Source organism: Ranitomeya imitator, chromosome 5 (genome assembly GCF_032444005.1).
Source record: "Ranitomeya imitator isolate aRanImi1 chromosome 5, aRanImi1.pri, whole genome shotgun sequence".
Classification (NCBI taxonomy): domain Eukaryota; kingdom Metazoa; phylum Chordata; class Amphibia; order Anura; family Dendrobatidae; genus Ranitomeya; species Ranitomeya imitator.
The window spans coordinates 474,634,078-474,654,176 of record NC_091286.1 but is presented as its reverse complement, the minus strand read 5'-3'; the positions used below and the strand labels follow the sequence as shown (position 1 = coordinate 474,654,176).

Sequence of the window (20,099 nt, the reverse complement as noted above, 5' to 3'; positions counted from 1 at the left end):
GGACATCTTGTCAAGCATGTGCCGAGCAGCAACTATAGCCCCCATTGCTTCCTGTGCTTAGCAAAGCCAATTGCAAATAGAGAAACATAAAGTAGGTACAAAACGCTGCGGGGATGGCTAGAGAAAAAACACCCCCATAATGGAGTCTGTTCATCATTCGTTGTCTACAGGAGATGCAATCTGAAAAGACTTTGTTTTAGAAAGTACTTATTTTATCTTCTGTGTGCCGCGGCCACTTTATTTTTTATTTTTGTGCCTTGGACTATTGAAGTTTTGCAACCTATATTTTGCATGGCGATTTGTGAAGCACAGTGGGGATCAGTTCATTCATGGTGTGTGCTGCTTTCTGATGGTCATCACCACCCGAAATTACTGGTTTATCACAATAGCAAAGCCAGGTGCTTTTTATATTCACCATCACCAACAAAAAAAAATATTTATAAACCTCACACTAAAAGCTTTACCATCAAAGTGCTGATATGAAAAAGACAAGAAAACAAGTTATGTTTTATATTGTAGGTATAGAAGGTAACAGAAAATGGGGCACTTGGGGAGCTAGCAAATACACTATATGGGGTTCACAAGGATCCAAAAATCAACCAGGACACAAATTAAAGAAGCCCTTCTCCGATCAAAATTATAATCTAAATATATTACAATCATATTATAAAACACTGTGTACTTACAATTGCTCATTTTACCTTTCTGCCCAGTTCATTCTTTATTTTCTTGGCTCTATGTAGAAATAGGAAGTCTCTTGTCCCTGCATGAGTCATCCCCCTCTTCAACTCCTGACCCAGCTGCTCCACTCTGTTCCCCCCTTCCAGGGACTTTTGCAGAGATGACCCATGCAGGGAAAATCTGTTTCTACATACTGATTAGAAGGATTCAGCTAGTCAGTTGTTAATCACATCATGTCATAGATCAATGGAAAAGAGATCAATTATCTGGGAAGAAGGTAAAATGAGCAACTGTAAGTACACAGTGCCATATAATATAATGACAGAAATATATTAAGATAAACATTTTGATGGGAGGAGGGCTTCTTTAATATGGCTATCTTCTCGAACAAAAATGTCTAAATGGCAAAGATGGCTAGAAGATAGTCACACGATGCATACTCACATGCCCTAGCCGCTTAGATAAACTATGGTACTAACCGCACCGGTTGTTAGTACCAGGACAGGATTAATTGACTTTCCAGTCCTTGGATATCGAAACCCCAAGGCCAGTGACTGACTGCAGCGGTCAGGTTACAGGAAGGGACTAATAGATACTGTTTAGGGTATAATCACTACTTTTTCATAGAGCTGTGCTCTAACGTTACAATAGTTTCAACTTACAATGAAAGAGCAAGAATGAATTCTAATTGTAAGTTGAAGGACCATTGCATTTTAACACCTATAACAACCAGGTTTTTTTTCTAATTTCTTTCTTTTTAATTTTATTCTTATATTCCATCAGTCAATGATCCATTACTTTTTCATCGACACAGGCATATAATAATAATAATAATAATAATAATAATAATAATAATTTTTATTTATATATATAAGCATGCTATTTGCAGGATGAGATTAATTTATTGGAAAATGGAAAGAATCTGTTTGTGGGTTGGAATAAAGAATAAATTGTCAGTCCACTTTTGTATTTTATTTTAACATTGCTCACTGTAAGGTAACAACTACATGTCTTTTTTACTACCTTTACATCACAAAAATGCTTTTTAAAAAAAAAACCAAAAACAAACAAACAGTTTTTCAATAATATGTTGGATCTTTGTGAAGGCATTGTTATCAGGTATGGTCCACTTTTATATTTTTACACATGATAAATAAGAAACGGGGCGGGTGGATTTACAATTTACTTACTTTTTTAAAAACATTTTTAAAACATTTTCAAAGTTTTTTTTAGTTCCCCTAAAAGATTTGAAAATGCAATCATGTAAAAGGAATCTGTCACCAGGTGGTGCAATCTGAGAGTGGCATAATGCAGAGACAGAGACCCTGATTCCAGTGATGAGAACTTTACTGGGCTGTTTGCTGTAGTTTTCATAAAATCATTGTTTTATCAGCAAATTATCATTAGAGGACTAGTAAACATGATGCCAGGTAGTCAAGCACATTCATGAGCTCTGTATAACCCCGCCCTCCACCACTGATTGGCAGCTTTCTGTGTACACCGTGCATAGGAAGAAAACTGCCAATCAGTGGTGTAGGCGAGGTTATATAGAGCTTGGCATTCAGAGAACTGCTAGATCTGCATCAAATATAACAGGGATTTTTTAAAATCAAAATGACAGCAAGCATCTCAGTGACACAGCGCTGGAATCTGGGTCTCTGCCCCTACATCATGCTGCTCTCATCTATATCAAACCGTAAGCAGAAAGTAATGTTTTTGCTGCCTCTTTTAGATAACACTAGAACTGCTGCTTCAGCAACAATCGGTTCTCAAACCCTATTTACTAACAACTCCCATATGTGAGCTTCACTGCTCTCCTAGATATTTTTTCTAGAGCAGCAATTCAAGGCACCTTCTAAAAGAGCATGAACTAAAACAGGACTTGCAGCATGGTATGCTAAAGAGAATGACACAAAATAAGATAAAGTATATAACGTAAGGCATAGAGGTCACAACAGCCTCTAGTGTGATAATCACCAACAGTTGGCAAAATTGACTTTGCCAGTTAAACATATTACAACAACACAATGATAATGATTTTGAACATTTACAACAACATTACCCTAACAAAATGCAGACTAATTTTAACAGAATAAACAAGAATATACACAATACGCACCTCTTCTAAGCGTCGTCTTTGTTCTTTTTGCTCTTCAATACGTTTTTGCCTTTCAGCTAAAAGTTGTCTTTTGTGTTCTTCATTTTCGCGTTGCTGCTGTTCCAGTTGTTGGCGTCTAAGGGCTTCTGAACGTTCCTTGTTAGCCAACTGCAGCCTCAGAAAATCTCGTCTAAGGGTGGACTCTCCAGGTAGGTTTAAAATTGAGCTAAATGCACAAGAAACAAACCATTCCCCAAAAAAGATTAAATAAATGAAAAGGTATTTGGAGTAAAAAATATATATATTTATGTGGAATAAAAAAAGAGAGTAGAATACATAATGAACATTATGAAAGATTATGAAAGAGGCATTCTCATATCACTAGAACACATCACTTAACTTCTGGGGGTCCAACCTCTGGTATCCCCACCAATCCTGAGAATGAAGTGGCTGCAAAGCTCCATCCCCTTCAGTTTTACCTCTGTATAGCAGAGTTCCTGACCGCTCAGCAGCACAACTCCATTCAATGTTACCAGGTACACATATATCATTAGGGAGTTATTCATGTGCAGGTATTTGCCATTTTAAAAAGCCAGATTGAATTAGTAGATAAGCATTTTAGTAGGTAAATTACCTTGGCTCTCCTGAATCATTATCTTCCTCCTCCTCTTCACTGCCACTATATTCATATTCTGTTTCATCTACAAAGAAGGCATCTTTTATCATCATAGCATAACACAGCATTCACTATGCATGAACTGATGGAGAAAATCGGGTACACAAATATGAAAGGAAGTAGCTCATAAATTAATAAATCTTTACCAAATTAGGTTAATGTCAAAGGCACAAATCTAATTAATTTCAGTATACTTTTTCTTACAAGCACACATACGCGTTATATATACAGTACAGACCAAACGTTTGGACACACCTTCTCATTTAAAGATTTTTCTGTATTTCCATGACTATGAAAATTGTAAATTCACACTGAAGGCATCAAAACTATGAATTAACACATGTGGAATTATATACTTAACAAAAAAGTGTGAAACAACTGAAATTATGTCTTATATTCTAGGTTCTTCAGAGTAGCCACCTTTTGCTTTGATGACTGCTTTGCACACTCTTGGCATTCTCTTGATGAGCTTCAAGAGGTAGTCACCGGAAATGGTTTTCACTTCACAGGTGTGCCCTGACAGGATTTATAAGTGGGATTTCTTGCCTTATAAATGGGGTTGGGACCATCAGTTGTGTTGAGCAGAAGTCTGGTGGATACACAGCTGATAGTCCTACTGAATAAACTGTTAGAATTCGTATTATGGCAAGAAAAAAGCAGCTAAGAAAAACGAGTGGCCATCATTACTTTAAGAAATGAAGGTCAGTCAGTCCGAAAAATTGGGAAAACTTTGAAAGTGTTCTAAGTGCAGTTGCAAAAACCATCAAGCGCTCCAAAGAAACTGGCTCACATGAGGACTGCCCCAGGAAAGGAAGACCAAGAGTCACCTCTGCTTCTGAGGATAAGTTTGTCCGAGTCACCAGCCTGAGAAATCACAGGTTAACAGCAGCTCAGATTAGAGACCAGGTCAATGCCACACAGAGTTCTAGCAGCAGACCCATCTCTGCAACAACTGTTAAGAGGAGACTTTGTGCAGCAGGCCTTCATGCTAAAATAGCAGCTAGTAAACCACTGCTAAGGACAGGCAACAAGCAGAAGAGACTTGTTTGGGCTAAAGAACAAGAAGGAATGGACATTAGACCAGTGAAAATCTGTGCTTTGGTCTGATGAGTATAACTTTGAGTTCCAACCACCGTGTCTTTGTGTGACGCATAAAAGGTGAACGAATGGACTTTACATGCCTGGCTCCCACCGTGAAGCATGGAGGAGGAGGTGTGATGGTGTGGGGGTGCTTTGCTTGTGACACTGTTGGGGATTTATTCAAAATTGAAGGCAAACTGAACCAGCATGACTACCACAGCATCTTGCAGCAGCATGCTATTCCATCTGTTTTGCATTTAGTTGGACCTTCATTTATTTTTCAACAGGACAATGACCCCAAACACACCTCTAGGCTGTGTAAGGGCTATTTGACCAAGAAGGAGAGTGATGGGGTGCTACGCCAGATGACCTGGCCTCCACAGTCACCAGACCTAAATCCAATCGAGATGGTTTGGGGTGAGCTGGACCACAGAGTGAAGGCAAAAGGGCCAACAAGTGCTAAGCATCTCTGGGAACTCCTTCAAGATTGTTGGAAAACCATTCCCTGTGACTACCTCTTGAAGCTCATAAAGAGAATGCCAAGAATGTGCAAAGCAGTCATCAAAGCAAAAGGTGGCTACTTTGAAGAACCTACAATATAAGACATTATTTCAGTTGTTTCACACTTTTTTGTTAAGTATGTAATTCCACATGTGTTAATTCATAGTTTTGATGCCTTCAGTGTGAATTTACAATTTTCATAGTCATGAAAATACAGAAAAATCTTTAAATGAGAAGGTGTACAGACCAAAAGTTTGGACACACTTTCTGTGGTAGCAATGCTGGTTCAGAATGCCTTCAATTTTGAATAAATCCCCAACAGTGTCACCAGCAAAGCACTCCCACACGATCAGGCTGCGTGTCCACGATCAGGATGGCCGGCGGTATCGTCCAAGCAACTTTGCCGCTCTGCGCTAAGCCCCGCCCCCTTCTGGGACGCGATGATGCCGGATGTGTTCACAGCACACATCCGGCATCATCGCACCCATCGCATAGGGCCCTGTGCTATATCTTGCGGCAACGCAGCGTCGCCGCAAGATATACGGACATGCTGCGATCTGAAAAGACGCGCAGCATGTCCGGAGTCGCAGGGCCGCCGCGTGCGTGTTACCACGCATAGTGGAGACGGGATTTCATTAAATCCCCTCCACTATGCTGTAACATCTGGACGCTGCGTGTCCGACGCTGCGTCCCTATGCAGCGTCAAACACGCAGCGTTTACTGCACGTGGACACATACTCTCACACCTCCTTCTCCATGCTTCACGGTGGGAACTAGGCATGTAGAGTCCATACGTTTACCTTTTCTGCATCGCACAAAGACACGGTGGTTGGAACAAAAGATCTCAAATTTGTTACGCACAGAGGGCAAATAGATCTTTGAATTAGATACTTTGAATGGTAGTATTATTATTATTATTATTGTTATTTATATAGCGTCATTAGTTCCATGGTGCTGTACATGAGAAAGGGGTTACATACAGAGTTATAGATATCGTTTACAGTAAACCAATTAACAATGACAGACTGGTACAGAGGGGAGAGGACCCTGTCCTTGCGGACTTATATTCTACGGGATATAGTAGAATATTTATCAGTATTGCTCCTTATTTAGAAAGGTTTCTGAGCAGTGGTTAATTCCTAATATCCGCCGTACCAATGGTCAGAGTATATATAAAGTGAAGAGACACAAGTTAGCTCTCTCTCTGATAATGAAGAATAAGCATCTGAGAAACGCGTTGGGTGAACTGATTGGAGGTCCAATATCACACCGTACAGTATTGTGTACTGCTTACACAAAACGTCAAATGACTTTATAGGACCGATATTTTCTAGCAATTTACCTATATTTAGCTTTTGATGGGTCTCAACCAATCAGTCTCTTATTCTGCAGCAATTGTGACTATGATAGCCATGCCATTTGTGGTTTTATTTATTTTTGAAAAAAATCTAAAAGCATTTACGGTAAACTATAGAAAAAGAAAAAAAAAATCAAGACGCCAGAATCGCCAAGGGTTAGTTACCGCACTCCACATCCCCACACACAAAAAAAATTTAAATATCTTAACCCTGATGTTCTGTTCGGGTCATAGTGACCCGAACAGACTTTTTGCGGCCCTGTAGATTTTTTTCTGTAAGTCTCTAAAACTTGAGACTCCTTGACTTTTCCTCATTTGGGGGGACCTACCTATGAGTATTTTTTTTTTTTTTCGTTTACTTTTTGCTACACGCAAAAAGTTACACTTGTTGTGTTCGGGTCATAGTGACCCGACATCGTTTTTTACAGCTGTGAGGCCATATTTTCAGTGAAATAAAGGAGTTATAACCTCAGTTGGGTCTATTTATTGCATCTACTATTGTATATCAATTGATTTATTTCCTAAATTATTTCAGTGGGGTCGTACACGCGCTCTACCGGAGGTATGCATTGAGATCTGCGCACCATAAAAATGGCTTTATATTGATTATTTTTGGTGCGCAGTCTATTCTAAAATGTAGAGTGCATCCGGAGAGATCACTAGGTGTGCACTACACGTGTATATTATGCGCAGAACGGACTGCTCAGAACGCGCTGTCTAAGGGTACCGTCACACTATACGATTTACCTACGATCACGACCAGCGATATGACCTGGCCGTGATCGTAGGTAAATCGTAGTGTGGTCGCTGGGGAGCTGTCACACAGACAGCTCTCCAGCGACCAACGATGCCGAGGTCCCCGGGTAACCAGGGTAAACATCGGGTAACTAAGCGCAGGACCGCGCTTAGTTACCCGATGTTTACCCTGGTTACAAGTGTAAAACTAAAAAAAAAAAAAACAGCACATACTTACATCTGGTGTCCGTCACGTCCCTTGCAGTCTCTGCTTCCCGCACTGTGACTGCCGGCCGTAAAGTGAAAGTGAAAGCACAGCCGCTGTGCTCTGCTTTCACTTTACGGCCGGCAGTCACAGTGCTGGAAGCAGAGACGGCAAGGGACCTGACGGACACCAGAATGTAAGTATGTGCTGTTTGTTTTTTTTTAGTTTAACGCTTGTAACCAGGGTAAACATCGGGTAACTAAGCGCGGTCCTGCGCTTAGTTACCCGACGTTTACCCTGGTTACAAGCGAACGCATCGCTGGATCGCATCGCTAGATCGCTAGATCGGTGTCACACACACCGATCTAGCGATGACAGCGGGAGATCCAGCGATGAAAGAAAGTTCTAAACGATCTGCTACGACGTACGATTCTCAGCAGGATCCCTGATCGCTGCTGCGTGTCAGACACAGCGATATCGTAACGATATCGCTGGAACGTCACGAATCGTACCGTCGTAGCGATCGAAATGTTATAGTGTGACGGTACCCTAAGACATTTTTTTTGTAAAGTAAGTCTGTCTTCCTGGCTTATCTGCTTGTTTTCAGAAGGGTTCTTATCTTCTCTGCTCTTATCAGTACACATATGCTAGCCCAGACATGTTACCTTTCAGTTTCTTTGGAGAGCAGCTGTGTACATACCTCTGTTCCAGGATATCTCTGTTCCAGGCAGTATCTTTGTTTTCTACAGGTATGTTGCTTGTTATGCTTTTACTAATCAATTCTATTGATAGATTGTATATTGTAAAGGAATACTTTTATTTTATTACATGTAATTAGTGTTATTACTGTGTGATACACTGCTCTACACTAAGCATGATAGATTGCTGGATATTGAGCACTGGTATGCTTTGATGTAGTATAGAAGTTCTTATTGTTTTTGAAGCTGTTTTTTTTCTCAGACTTTATTATTATTGTTTACTTACAAAGGTTTTTTTTATTACAAAATATGTGTAGTTTTCCATTTTCTTTTTGCTCATTGATCTGTTTTTTCAGAATAAAAACAAAAAAAAAAGATTTCTAGTTCATTTTTCTTTTTTTTTACTACCAAACATGTTCACAAACAGTCTAGTAAGCAAAAAGTATAAAAAAATGGAGTTAGAGTGTCTAAAATCAAGGTTTAATAAGCCGGGTCATAGTGACCCGGAACACTACAAGTGTATAGTAAATGCGAACAAAACAGCAGGGTTAAATACCACCAAATTGGATCAATAAATACTTCAACTCAATATGCAAAAAAAAAAAAAAAGGTTTTAACCAGTGCCATGAACAGAAAAATAAAAATAAATTACGGGTCTCGGAAAATAGTGACAAACATTTTATTTTCTTAATACAAGGTTCTAAATTTATTTTAACCACTAAAATATAAAAAAAACTCACGTTTGGTATTGCGGTAAGAATTATATTGCCAGTTCATATTTAAAGCATAATGTTCGCCATAAAAACAAAACCCAAAAAACGATGCCTTTTTAATCTTTGTGTGTTTTTTTTTCACCATTTCACCTCACTAGGGAATGTTTGTCTCCCCATTTTCAATAAAATACAGTTATGGACAAACGTGTTAGCACCCTTGAAATTGTTCCAGAAAATGAAGTAACTGATTGCAATTACACATATTGTGTTATAATAATAATAATAATAATATTTATTTGTATAGCGCCAACATATTCCGCAGCGCTTTACAGTTTAACAGTTTCAAACACAACAGTCATTAGTAACAACGTTAACAATACAATAATTAAAGTGAAATAAGACGACCCTGCTCGTGAGAGCTTACAATCTACAATGAGGTGGGGGAGATACAAAGCACAGGTGTGTATTTACAATAATGTATTTACAATGATGATCCATCCATCTTCAGGGGGTGGGGGATAGATGGAGATAGTGAATGGGCTACACACACAAACATAACATAACTTTGATTACTCAATGTGATAGGCCGCTCTGAACAAATGGGTTTTGAGCGAGTGCCTAAAACTATGCAAATTGTGGATGGTCCTAATATCTTGGGGTAGAGCATTCCAGAGGATTGGCACAGCACGGGAGAAGTCTTGTAGTCGGGAGTGGGAGGTACGGATTAGTGCAGAAGTTAGTGGAAAGTCATTTGCAGAGCGCAGCGGTCGGCTAGGCCGATAGACCGAAATGAGAGAGGAGATGTAAGGGGGTGCCGCACTGTGGAGAGCTTTGTGGGTGAGAACAAGTACTTTGAATTGTATCCTGTAATGAATGGGCAGCCAGTGTAACGACTGGCGAAGAGCGGATGCATCTGAGTAATGACTAGCCAGATGGACAACCCTGGCTGCTGGAGAGGGGAAAGTCGAGTAAGGGGGAGGAAATAAACATTTATATCACAAAGCATGTGTAATTTGAATAATTTTCTGGGAAAAATACTTCATTTTCTGTAACAATTTCAAGAAGCCAACACGTTTAGCCATAACTGTATATGAACATGAAAAATATCCGGGTCCTTAAAAGGAAAATATTCTATGGAAGTCCTGGTGTGATATACAGTATTTGGAGTATTGACAGTGACAAGGTTTCTTTCTGCCATCACACATATCTCACACATAATCCCATCACTAGCATTGAAATCCTGTTGCTACATCATAAATCAAATAAAACTCCATTTACAAGTCCTAAACACAACTAATCCGCTCACCTTTCTCTCCTCGCTTCTTCTTTGTTCGATCAATGTGGTCCTTGAGCTGAATTCGAACCTGTCTCTCATTTGGTTGGTCTCTTATGAACGGATGCTTCATTAGCTGCTCTGTTGTAGGTCTTTGGCTATGGTTCTTTACAAGACAGCTCTCAATAAAGGACTGAAATTTTTTAGACCTGAAAAGAAAATTATGAAATTGAATATAGAGCAAACTCAAGTGTTTCAATAGAAAAATCAATATTCCTGATAAAGGACCTGAAATGCCAACACTTCACTGTTCTGCAAGCAGATATACAAAGCTGAGGAACGGCTGGCTCTTGGTCCATTGCCTTAATATTTCGATTAGCAGACAAAACACGGCAGTAGAAACCTAAGGGTATGTTCACACGTTCCTGATTTCCATCCTTTTTTTTTCAGGACTGAAACCGCAGCTCTTGGCAGAAAACGCAGGTCCTTTTTTTGGTCCTTTTTTTGTGCTTTTTTGGTGCGTTTTTTGATCCTTTTTTTTATGCAGTTTTCTATGCAGAGTCTATGTGTTTTCTAGGAAGTTTTTTAGGGTTAAAATGGCTGAAAATACCCTAACCCTAACCCTACCCCTATTCTAACCTTAGTGGAAAAAAAAAAATTCTTAATTTTTTTATTGTCCCTACCTATGGGGGTGACAAAGGGGGGGGGTGTCATTTACTATTTTTTTATTTTGATCACTGAGATAGGTTATATCTCAGTGATCAAAATGCACTTTGGAACGAATCTGCCAGCCGGCAGATTCGGCGGGCGCACTGCGCATGCGCCCGCCATTTTGCAAGATGGCGGCGCCCAGGGAGAAGACGGCCGGACGGACACCGGGAAGCCGGGTAAGTATAACGGGGGGAGATTAGGGCACGGGGGGGGGGCATCGGAGCACGGGGTGGGGCATCGGAGCACGGGGGTGGGGCATCGGAGCACGGGGGAGGGGCATCGGAGCATGGGGGGGTGGGATCGGGGCAGCCACACTCCGCCCACGAACTTCCGCCCGCTTCCCCGCACTTCCTGCTGCAGCGGTTCGGCACCACAAACCGCAATAAAACCCGCAGATATATTTTTGATCTGCGGGTTTTACTGCGGGTTTGACCTCACAATGGAGGTCTATGGGTGCAGAACCGCTGCGGCTCCGAAAAAAGAAGTGACATGCTCCTTCTTTTTTCCCGCAGCTATTCAGCGCGGCTTTTTTTTTTTAAATTCAGGATCATGTGCACAGCGGTTCCTGTTTTCCATAGGGTACATTGTACTGTACCCTGCATGGAAAACAGCTGCGGAACCGCAGCGGCAAAAACGCTGCGGTTCCGCAGTAAAAACCGCATTTGTGTGAACATGGCCTAAATTTATATATAAAAAAAGTAACATGGCATAAGTCACATACTACTGAGGGCATGATTTAAAGAACGTCTGTCACCGGGTCAAAAGTGGCCAGTTCTTGCCATTATCTTCTTCCTGCAGCTCCCCGTGTGTGCTGTTTTAGTTTGTTTGCTTTTTTTTTTTTTTTAAGGGGAGCCCCTATGTAAAAAAAACCCCGCTATGAACCTGTAGATATGCGGATAAGCTGAAAGTTATGCGCTCTGTAGGCCTGGCTGCTGGGAGGAAATTAACTTTATTCCTTCCGGGAGCCTTGGGATTTCAAACATAGAAGTGTGGCTGGCGCGCCTTCAGTCACCACTCGGTGCATAGACTATACACCGACACTGACTGACAGCTGTCTTAGCAGTGCATCAGTCAGTGCAGTCAGTGATAGTGCAGAGTGTAGTTACAGCCGCTGCTTAATAATAATAATAATAATAATAATAATAATCTTTATTTTTATATAGCGCTAACATATTCCGCAGCGCTTTACAGTTTTGCACACATTATCATCACTGTCCCCATTGGGGCTCACAATCTAGAATCCCTATCAGTATGTCTTTGGAGTGTGGGAGGAAACCGGAGTACCCGGAGGAAACCCACGCAAACACGGAGAGAACATACAAACTCTTTGCAGATGTTGTCCTGGGTGGGATTAGAACCCAGGACCCCAACGCTGCAAGGCTGCTACCACTGCGCCACCGTGCTGCTTACCATGTATTGAGCGGTGACTGAAGCAGCACCTCAATATCTGCAGGTTAATAAAGTTTTTCGACATTACAGGTTCTCTTTCCAGAGATAAAGGCCTTTTTATTATTTTTTGGTCTTTAACAAAAGGGTGTACTACAGGGTAATAATGCACAGCAGCCTAAATAAGGACAAGTCCCCAGAGACTTTCAAGAGCCGTACCCCCTTGGTAAAAACCATAAACATTAGCACAAAGTACTAATGTCTCCCCTCATCTCCTCTTCCCACAATCGCCTACAAGATTTCTCCCGAGCATTCCCCCTTACTCCGGAACGCTCTACCCCAACATATCAGACTCTCGCCTACCGTAGAAACGTTTTAGTTAGCCCTTGTGGACATAGTTTAGTGTTTCCTAACTAAAATGCAAGTAACTGATCAATGACTGAAATTATGAAGCAAAACATTACAAAATGAGAATATAAACATGACTAGAATCACATTTTGGGAATATTTGCAGGAACTCGCAATCGAAAAAAATCACTAGAGATTCATTTTGGGAACAAGACAGGCTAAATCAGTAAGGTTTTGATTTATGAGTATCGTCATAGGAAATATGGGAAATGTTATGTGATATTTAATTTCATTTTCATTTGATATATTCTAACCTGCAAATGTGCTGAACCAAACTGTGGAGGTGTTACCATCTTGTCTTGGACCTCAAACATGGATTGCTAAAGTGTCATGTACTGTCATTTACAACACTGCAGCAGACTTAATGGTGGAGGTTACAGTTGAGTAACTATGTCCAGCACTACCCATAGATCACCACCCAAGTACACACCGGGTCATTCTAGTCCACCGATAATCATAGAACAGGCACATAGTATATGGACAAAGGTACCGCTGTGTTCAGGTAAAGCAGAGAAGGAAGCCGTTTGATTTAACTCAAAGGGCAGTTTGAAAATTCGTAAATGTTTAGCAAAACACAGGGTTGCACAAAAATTTTGCACGTTTTCATGATGGAATAGACAAGCTGCACCAAAATAGGTGGAGCAGGGAAGTAGCCGGGCGTGGCTTCCCCCAACTGTCAAATTCTAATAGGAGTAACATTTCTGGCCAGCGGAAGACACAGCGAAGATGCCAGGAATTCGTGTGTCGTACTCAATGAATTGTACACATCAAGAGCCCTTCATTGGTTCTTTGGCTAGGTGGATATGAAGTCTACACATAAAGAGGTGTTTTTCTAGGAAACCTTCAATTTTTTTGTAAATTATGAGCAGTTTTGCATTTTTGTGTAAGATTTCAAGAGTTTCCTCTAAGATTCCTCAATATTTCTGCCCCAAAAACCTAAAAAAATACTATATGTGCAAATAGTAATACGCAACACCATTCTTAATGAATCCGCTCCAAAGGCTCTAGCACGTAACGTATTTTTCGGACTATAAGACGCACCCAGGTTTTAGAGGGGGAAAAAAATATTTTAAGCAAAAAAAGGTGGTAAAATATTTAATAACATAAACATACTATTATATGTGGTGTTATTATATATAATAGTATGTTATTATGTTGGAAGCTGCGGGTAGAAGATGGAGCTGCGGGACCAGTGTGGTGTCTGTAAAGTACTGTATGAAGATGCTGGAGGGTGAGTATAAGAATGGGGGCACAGGGCTTATATTTAAAGCACCACTCCAGCCCGCCCTCTTCATGACATCACACAGGTCCTTGTGCTGGAGCACTCAGCATCCAGCACAGCCCTGGCAGGCAGCTATGCAGCGATCTTGTCCCCTCTGGCCCCTGCTGCTGCCTCCTCCACCAGACACACAGGTCTCCCCAGCTGCTGCAGGAATCCAGCGCTGGGGAAACCATGTGTGTCCCTGTGAAGGAGTGTTCATTTGCTGCCCCTGACTCACAGCTCAGCTGACAGGTGGGCGGGGAAGCAGCTAATGAATATTCACTGCACTTTAATGATCGGGACCATTTGGTTTCCCCAGGGCTGATTCCTGAAGCCCGGCAGGGACCAGTGCAATCCCACTCGCTGCTGCCCCTGTTGTGAATTCTGTTATCGAACTCCCTCCTGTGGTCATGAATGGTACTTCGGCGAGTTCTGTCCATGGACTCCCTCTGGTGGCTGTGAGTGGAGCTGCTGCTTCTGAGGTTCCTTCCACAGGTGACGTGGTTTATTCGTTGGCTGGCTGCTCTACTTAACTCCACTCAGATCGTTACTCCATGCCAGCTGTCAATGTTCTTGTACTGGTTCAGTTCGCTCTTGGATCTTTCTGGTGACCTGTCTACTCCAGCAGAAGCTAAGTCCCTGCTAGTTAATTATTTGTTCATTGTTTCCTTGTCCAGTTGGCTATCATGATTTTGCCTTGCTAGCTGGAAGCTCTGGGATGCAGAGTGGCACCTCCGCACCGTGAGTCGGTGCGGAGGTCTTTTTGCACACTCTGCGTGGTCTTTTTGTAGTGTTTTGTGCTGACCGCAAAGATACCTTTCCTATCCTCAGTCTGTTTAGTAAGTCTGGCCTCCCTTTGCTAAACCTGTTTCATGTCTGTGTTTGTGACTTTCATCTTAACTCACAGTCAATATATGTGAGGGGCTGCCTTTTCCTTTGGGGAATTTCTCTGAGGCAAGGTAGGCTTTATTTTCTATCTCTAGGGCTAGTTAGCTCTTAGGCTGTGAAGAGGCGTCTAGGTCGTGTTAGGTACACTCCACGGCTATTTCTAGTTGTGTGATAGGATTAGGGGTTGCGGTCAGCAGAGCTTCCACTTCCCAGAGCTTGTCCTGTATGAGTTTAACCATCAGGTCATTCCGGGTGCTCCTAACCACCAGGTCCATAACAGTACAGCTGGCCCAAAGTATTAATGCATCTCAATAGAGGGATAAGAGAAGTTCTGAGACCATTTTTTTTTCTCTGCAGTGTTTTTTGTCTTTCTTTTCCCCTAAACCTCTGGGTGGTTCAGGACACAGGTGTAGATATGGACAATCAAGGTCTGTCCTCTTGTGTGGATCATCTCACTGCAAGGGTACAAAACATTCAAGATTTTGGGGTTCAGAATCCGATGTTAGAGCCTAGAATTCCTATTCCTGATTTGTTTTCTGGGGATAGATTTAAGTTCCTGAATTTCAAAAATAATTGTAAACTGTTTCTAGCCTTGAAACCCCGCTCCTCTGGTGACCCCGTTCAACAGGTAAAAATCATTATTTCTTTGTTGCGTGGTGACCCTCAAGACTGGGCATTTTCCCTTGCGCCAGGAGATCCTGCATTGCGTGATGTAGATGCGTTTTTTCTGGCGCTTGGATTGCTTTATGATGAACCAAATTCAGTGGATCAGGCAGAGAAAATCTTGCTGGCTTTGTGTCAGGGTCAGGATGAAGCAGAGGTGTACTGTCAGAAGTTTAGAAAGTGGTCTGTGCTTACTCAGTGGAATGAGTGTGCCCTGGTGGCAATTTTCAGAAAGGGTCTTTCTGAAGCCCTTAAGGATGTCATGGTGGGATTTCCCACGCCTGCTGGTCTGAATGAGTCTATGTCCTTGGCCATTCAGATCGATCGGCGCTTGCGTAAGCGCAAAGCTGTGCACCATTTGGCGGTATTCTCTGAGCATAGGCCTGAGCCTATGCAATGTGATAGGACTTTGACCAGAGCTGAACGGCAAGAACACAGACGTCAGAATGGGCTGTGTTTTTACTGTGGTGATTCCACTCATGCTATCTCCGATTGTCCTAAGCGCACTAAGTGGTTCGCTAGGTCTGCCACTATTGGTACGGTACAGTCTAAATTTCTTTTGTCCGTTACTCTGATTTGCTCTTTGTCGTCCTATTCTGTTATGGCATTTGTGGATTCAGGCGCTGCCCTGAATTTGATGGACTTGGAGTTTGCCAGGCGCTGTGGTTTTTTCTTGGAGCCCTTGCAGTATCCTATTCCATTGAGAGGAATTGATGCTACGCCTTTGGCCAAGAATAAGCCTCAGTACTGGACTCAATTGACCATGTGCATGGCTCCTGCACATCAGGAGGATATTCGCTTTTTGGTGTTGCATAATCTGCATGATGTGGTCGTTTTGGGGTTGCCATGGCTACAGGTCCATAATCCAGTATTGGTTTGGAAATCTATGTTTGTGTCCGACTGGGGTTGTCAGGGGGTACATGGTGATGTTCCATTGCTGTCAATTTCGCCTTCCACTCCTTCTGAAGTCCCTGAGTTTTTGTCAGATTACCGGGATGTATTTGAAGAGCCCAAATCCGGTGCCTTACCTCCTCATAGGGATTGCGATTGTGCTATTAATTTGATTCCTGGTAGTAAGATTCCTAAGGGCCGACTGTTTAATTTATCTGTGCCAGAGCACGCTGCTATGCGGAGTTATATAAAGGAATCCTTGGAGAAAGGTCATATTCGCCCGTCGTCATCATCGTTGGGAGCAGGGTTCTTTTTTGTGGCTAAGAAGGATGGCTCTTTGAGACCTTGTATTGATTACCGCCTTCTTAATAAGATCACAGTCAAATTTCAGTAACCTTTGCAGCTGCTGTCTGATTTGTTTGCTCGGATTAAGGGAGCTAGTTGGTTCACCAAGATAGATCTTCGAGGGGCGTATAATCTTGTGCGAATTAAACAGGGCGATGAATGGAAAACAGCATTTAATACGCCCGAGGGCCATTTTGAGTACCTGGTTATGCCATTCGGGCTTTCTAATGCTCCATCTGTGTTTCAGTCCTTTATGCATGACATCTTCCGAAAGTACCTAGATAGATTCATGATTGTATATTTAGATGATATTTTGGTCTTTTCGGATGATTGGGAGTCTCATGTGAAGCAGGTCAGAATGGTGTTCCAGGTCCTTCGTGCGAATTCCTTGTTTGTGAAGGGGTCGAAATATCTCTTTGGGGTTCAGAAGGTTTCATTTTTGGGTTTCATTTTTTCCCCTTCTACTATCGAGATGGACCCTGTTAAAGTTCAGGCCATTTATGATTGGACTCAGCCGACATCTGTGAAGAGCCTGCAGAAGTTCCTGGGCTTCGCTAATTTTTATCGTCGCTTCATCGCTAATTTTTCTAGTGTTGCTAAACCGTTGACTGATTTGACCAAGAAAGGTGCTGATGTGGTCAATTGGTCCTCTGCGGCTGTAGAGGCTTTTCAGGAGTTGAAGCATCGTTTTTCTTCTGCCCCTGTGTTGTGCCAGCCAGATGTTTCGCTCCCGTTTCAGGTCGAGGTTGATGCTTCTGAGATTGGAGCAGGGGCTGTTTTGTCGCAAAGAAGTTCTGATGGCTCGGTGATGAAACCATGTGCCTTCTTTTCTAGAAAATTCTCGCCTGCTGAGCGCAATTATGATGTTGGCAATCGAGAGTTGTTGGCCATGAAGTGGGCATTCGAGGAGTGGCGACATTGGCTTGAAGGAGCCAAGCATTCTCTGCGTGGCCTTTTTGTAGTGTTTTGTGCTGACCGCAAAGATACCTTTCCTATCCTCAGTCTGTTTAGTAAGTCTGGCCTCCCTTTGCTAAACCTGTTTCATTTCTGTGTTTGTGACTTTCATCTTAACTCACAGTCAATATATGTGGGGGGCTGCCTTTTCCTTTGGGGAATTTCTCTGAGGCAAGGTAGGCTTTATTTTCTATCTTTAGGGCTAGTTAGCTCTTAGGCTGTGAAGAGGCGTCTAGGTCGTGTTAGGTACGCTCCACGGCTATTTCTAGTTGTGTTATAGGATTAGGGGTTGCGGTCAGCAGAGCTCCCACTTCCCAGAGCTTGTCCTGTATGAGTTTAACCATCAGGTCGTTCCGGGTGCTCCTAACCACCAGGTCCATAACATGCCCCCTCCCCACGTTACATCCCTACCATAAGACACACACGCAAAAGTGCATCTTATGGTCAGAAAAATACGCTATTAGCCAGTTTCAGGTCTCCATAGAATAAGATGGGGTCCGATTCATTATTGCATTTTTGACAGTTTTGGCGTGTAAATACTTTTCAAATAATGACTTTTTTTTGCGACAAATACATAATTTATTATTTTTATTTATATAGCACCATTGACTCCATGGTGCTGTACATGAGAAGGGGTTACATAGAAAATACAGATATCACCTACAGCGAACAAACTAACAATGATAGACTGGTACAGGGGGGAGAGGACCCTGCCCTTGTGGGATTACATTCTGCAGGATGATGGGGAAGGAGATCGTAGGTTGGGGGTTGCAGTATCTCCGGTGGTGTTGAGGTGGCAGCATGGTCATTGCAGGTTGTAAGCTTTCTTTCAGAGACGAGTTTTCAGGTTCCGTCTGAAGGATCCGAATGTAGTGGACAATGGAGATGTGCGGAGGAGAAATATTATGAATGGCTTTGTAGGTCAGTGTTAGCAGTTTAAACTGGATACACTGGGGAATTGGGAGCCAATGAGGGAATTTGCAAAGGGGGGAAGTGGAGGACTAGCGAGGAGATAAATGAACTAGTTGGGCAGCAGAGTTAAGGATGGACTGAAGAGGTGAGTGTTAGCAAGCAGGCCACAGAGGAGGATGTTGCAGTAGTCAAGGAGGGAGATGAAAAGGGCATGCACAAGCATTTTAGTAGAGGGTTGAGGAAAGGACGGATTATAGAAATCTTTTTGAGCAGGAGGCAACAGGAGGTGGTGAGGGCTTGGAAGTGCGATTTGAATGACTGGGCAGAGTCAAAGATTACTCCTAGGCAGCACATTTCCAGTATAGGGAAAAGCGTGATATTTATTGTGATAGGTAGATCAGGTAGAGAAGATACGCAAGATGGAGGAAAGATTATTAGTTCAGATTTGTACACAATGATCTTGAGAAAGCAGGAGGAGAAGAAGGAAGATATGGCTGATAGACACTCTGGGATTTTGGACAGAAGAGAGGTGGTGTCTGGGCCAGAGAGGTAGATCGGAGTGTCATCACAGTACAGATGGTACTGGAAGCCATGGGACTATAAGAGTTGTCCCAGGCCAAGGGTATAGATGGAGAAGAGTAAGGGTCCTAGGACAGAGCCTTGAGGGACTCCAACAGAAAGGGCAGGATGAGGAGGTAGTGTGGGAATGGGAGATGCTAAATGTGTGGTTAGAAAGGTTAACAATTATACCAAACAATTTACACCTTAAGCATTTTTCTGCAGTGCTGGAGTGGTACTTTTAACTTAAGGTCCCTTAAATTACTTAAAGGGACACTGTCACCTGAATTTGGAGGGAACAATCTTCAGCCATGGAGGCGGGGTTTTTGGGTGTTTGATTCACCCTTTCCTTACCCGCTGGCTGCATGCTGGCCGCAATATTGGATTGAAGTTCATTCTATGTCCTCCATAGTACACGCCTGCGCAATTTTACGTATATGTTATTTTGGTGAAGTTTTGTACAATTTTGTGAACCATGCAACTTTTTGAGCTAAGAAATTGCAAAACAGGTTAATGACATAAAAAAACATTTTTTTAAATTTTTGCATAATTCATTATGCACTTGCGCTATTTTGAGGACTTTGGTGGAAAAAAACTGCAATAAAAACTAAAACACAAAAAAGAAAAGGGACTACAAAAACACAAATGATGAATTGAGGCCATGTTTTTTTTTGTTTTTTTTTACTAGAGAAGCAATTCTGGCCTCTAATTTCATATTTAGAGTCAAGACCTAGAATAGTAAATCTACTCAAACTGTGTGCAGGAAAAACATCTTAATATGGATGTGTGGAGAGAAAACACGCAATAAATAACAGATATATTGACAGAAGTCGCAATTATCATCCCTCTCTGACAGTGCTTCAACTGGTAGATTTTACAATTTCCTTTCTGATTCTTTATCTGCAGAGTGAATAACAGAACCCTACCTCCCTTGCGTGGTTTGTAAAGGAGAATGGTTATCAGGCCTCATTCAGGAACTCATTCATGAATGAAAGAGGACCATCAACATGTCGTATTTGATTCAACAAGTTTTACAAAAATAAAATGTAAAACTGTTTAGTTTCTAGTTTCGGACCTCCAGAGAAAACGCAACATATATAGTTTA

The 20,099-nt window shown here is 42.0% G+C and overlaps 1 protein-coding gene across 13 annotated transcripts in view; it reads right to left on the bottom strand.

The window, feature by feature from the left end:
- TNIK (TRAF2 and NCK interacting kinase) overlaps positions 1 to 20,099 on the bottom strand; it is a 383,200-nt gene that overhangs the window by 132,828 nt on the left and 230,273 nt on the right. For all 13 annotated transcript variants that reach the window (XM_069727325.1, XM_069727314.1, XM_069727316.1 and 10 more), the window contains exons 10-12: positions 10,051 to 10,226; positions 3,414 to 3,480; positions 2,801 to 3,005 (exon numbers count right to left, since the gene is read on the bottom strand). In XM_069727325.1, coding sequence (XP_069583426.1) covers positions 2,801 to 3,005; positions 3,414 to 3,480; positions 10,051 to 10,226 — 448 coding nt within the window. The remainder of the gene's footprint in view (positions 1 to 2,800; positions 3,006 to 3,413; positions 3,481 to 10,050; positions 10,227 to 20,099) is intronic.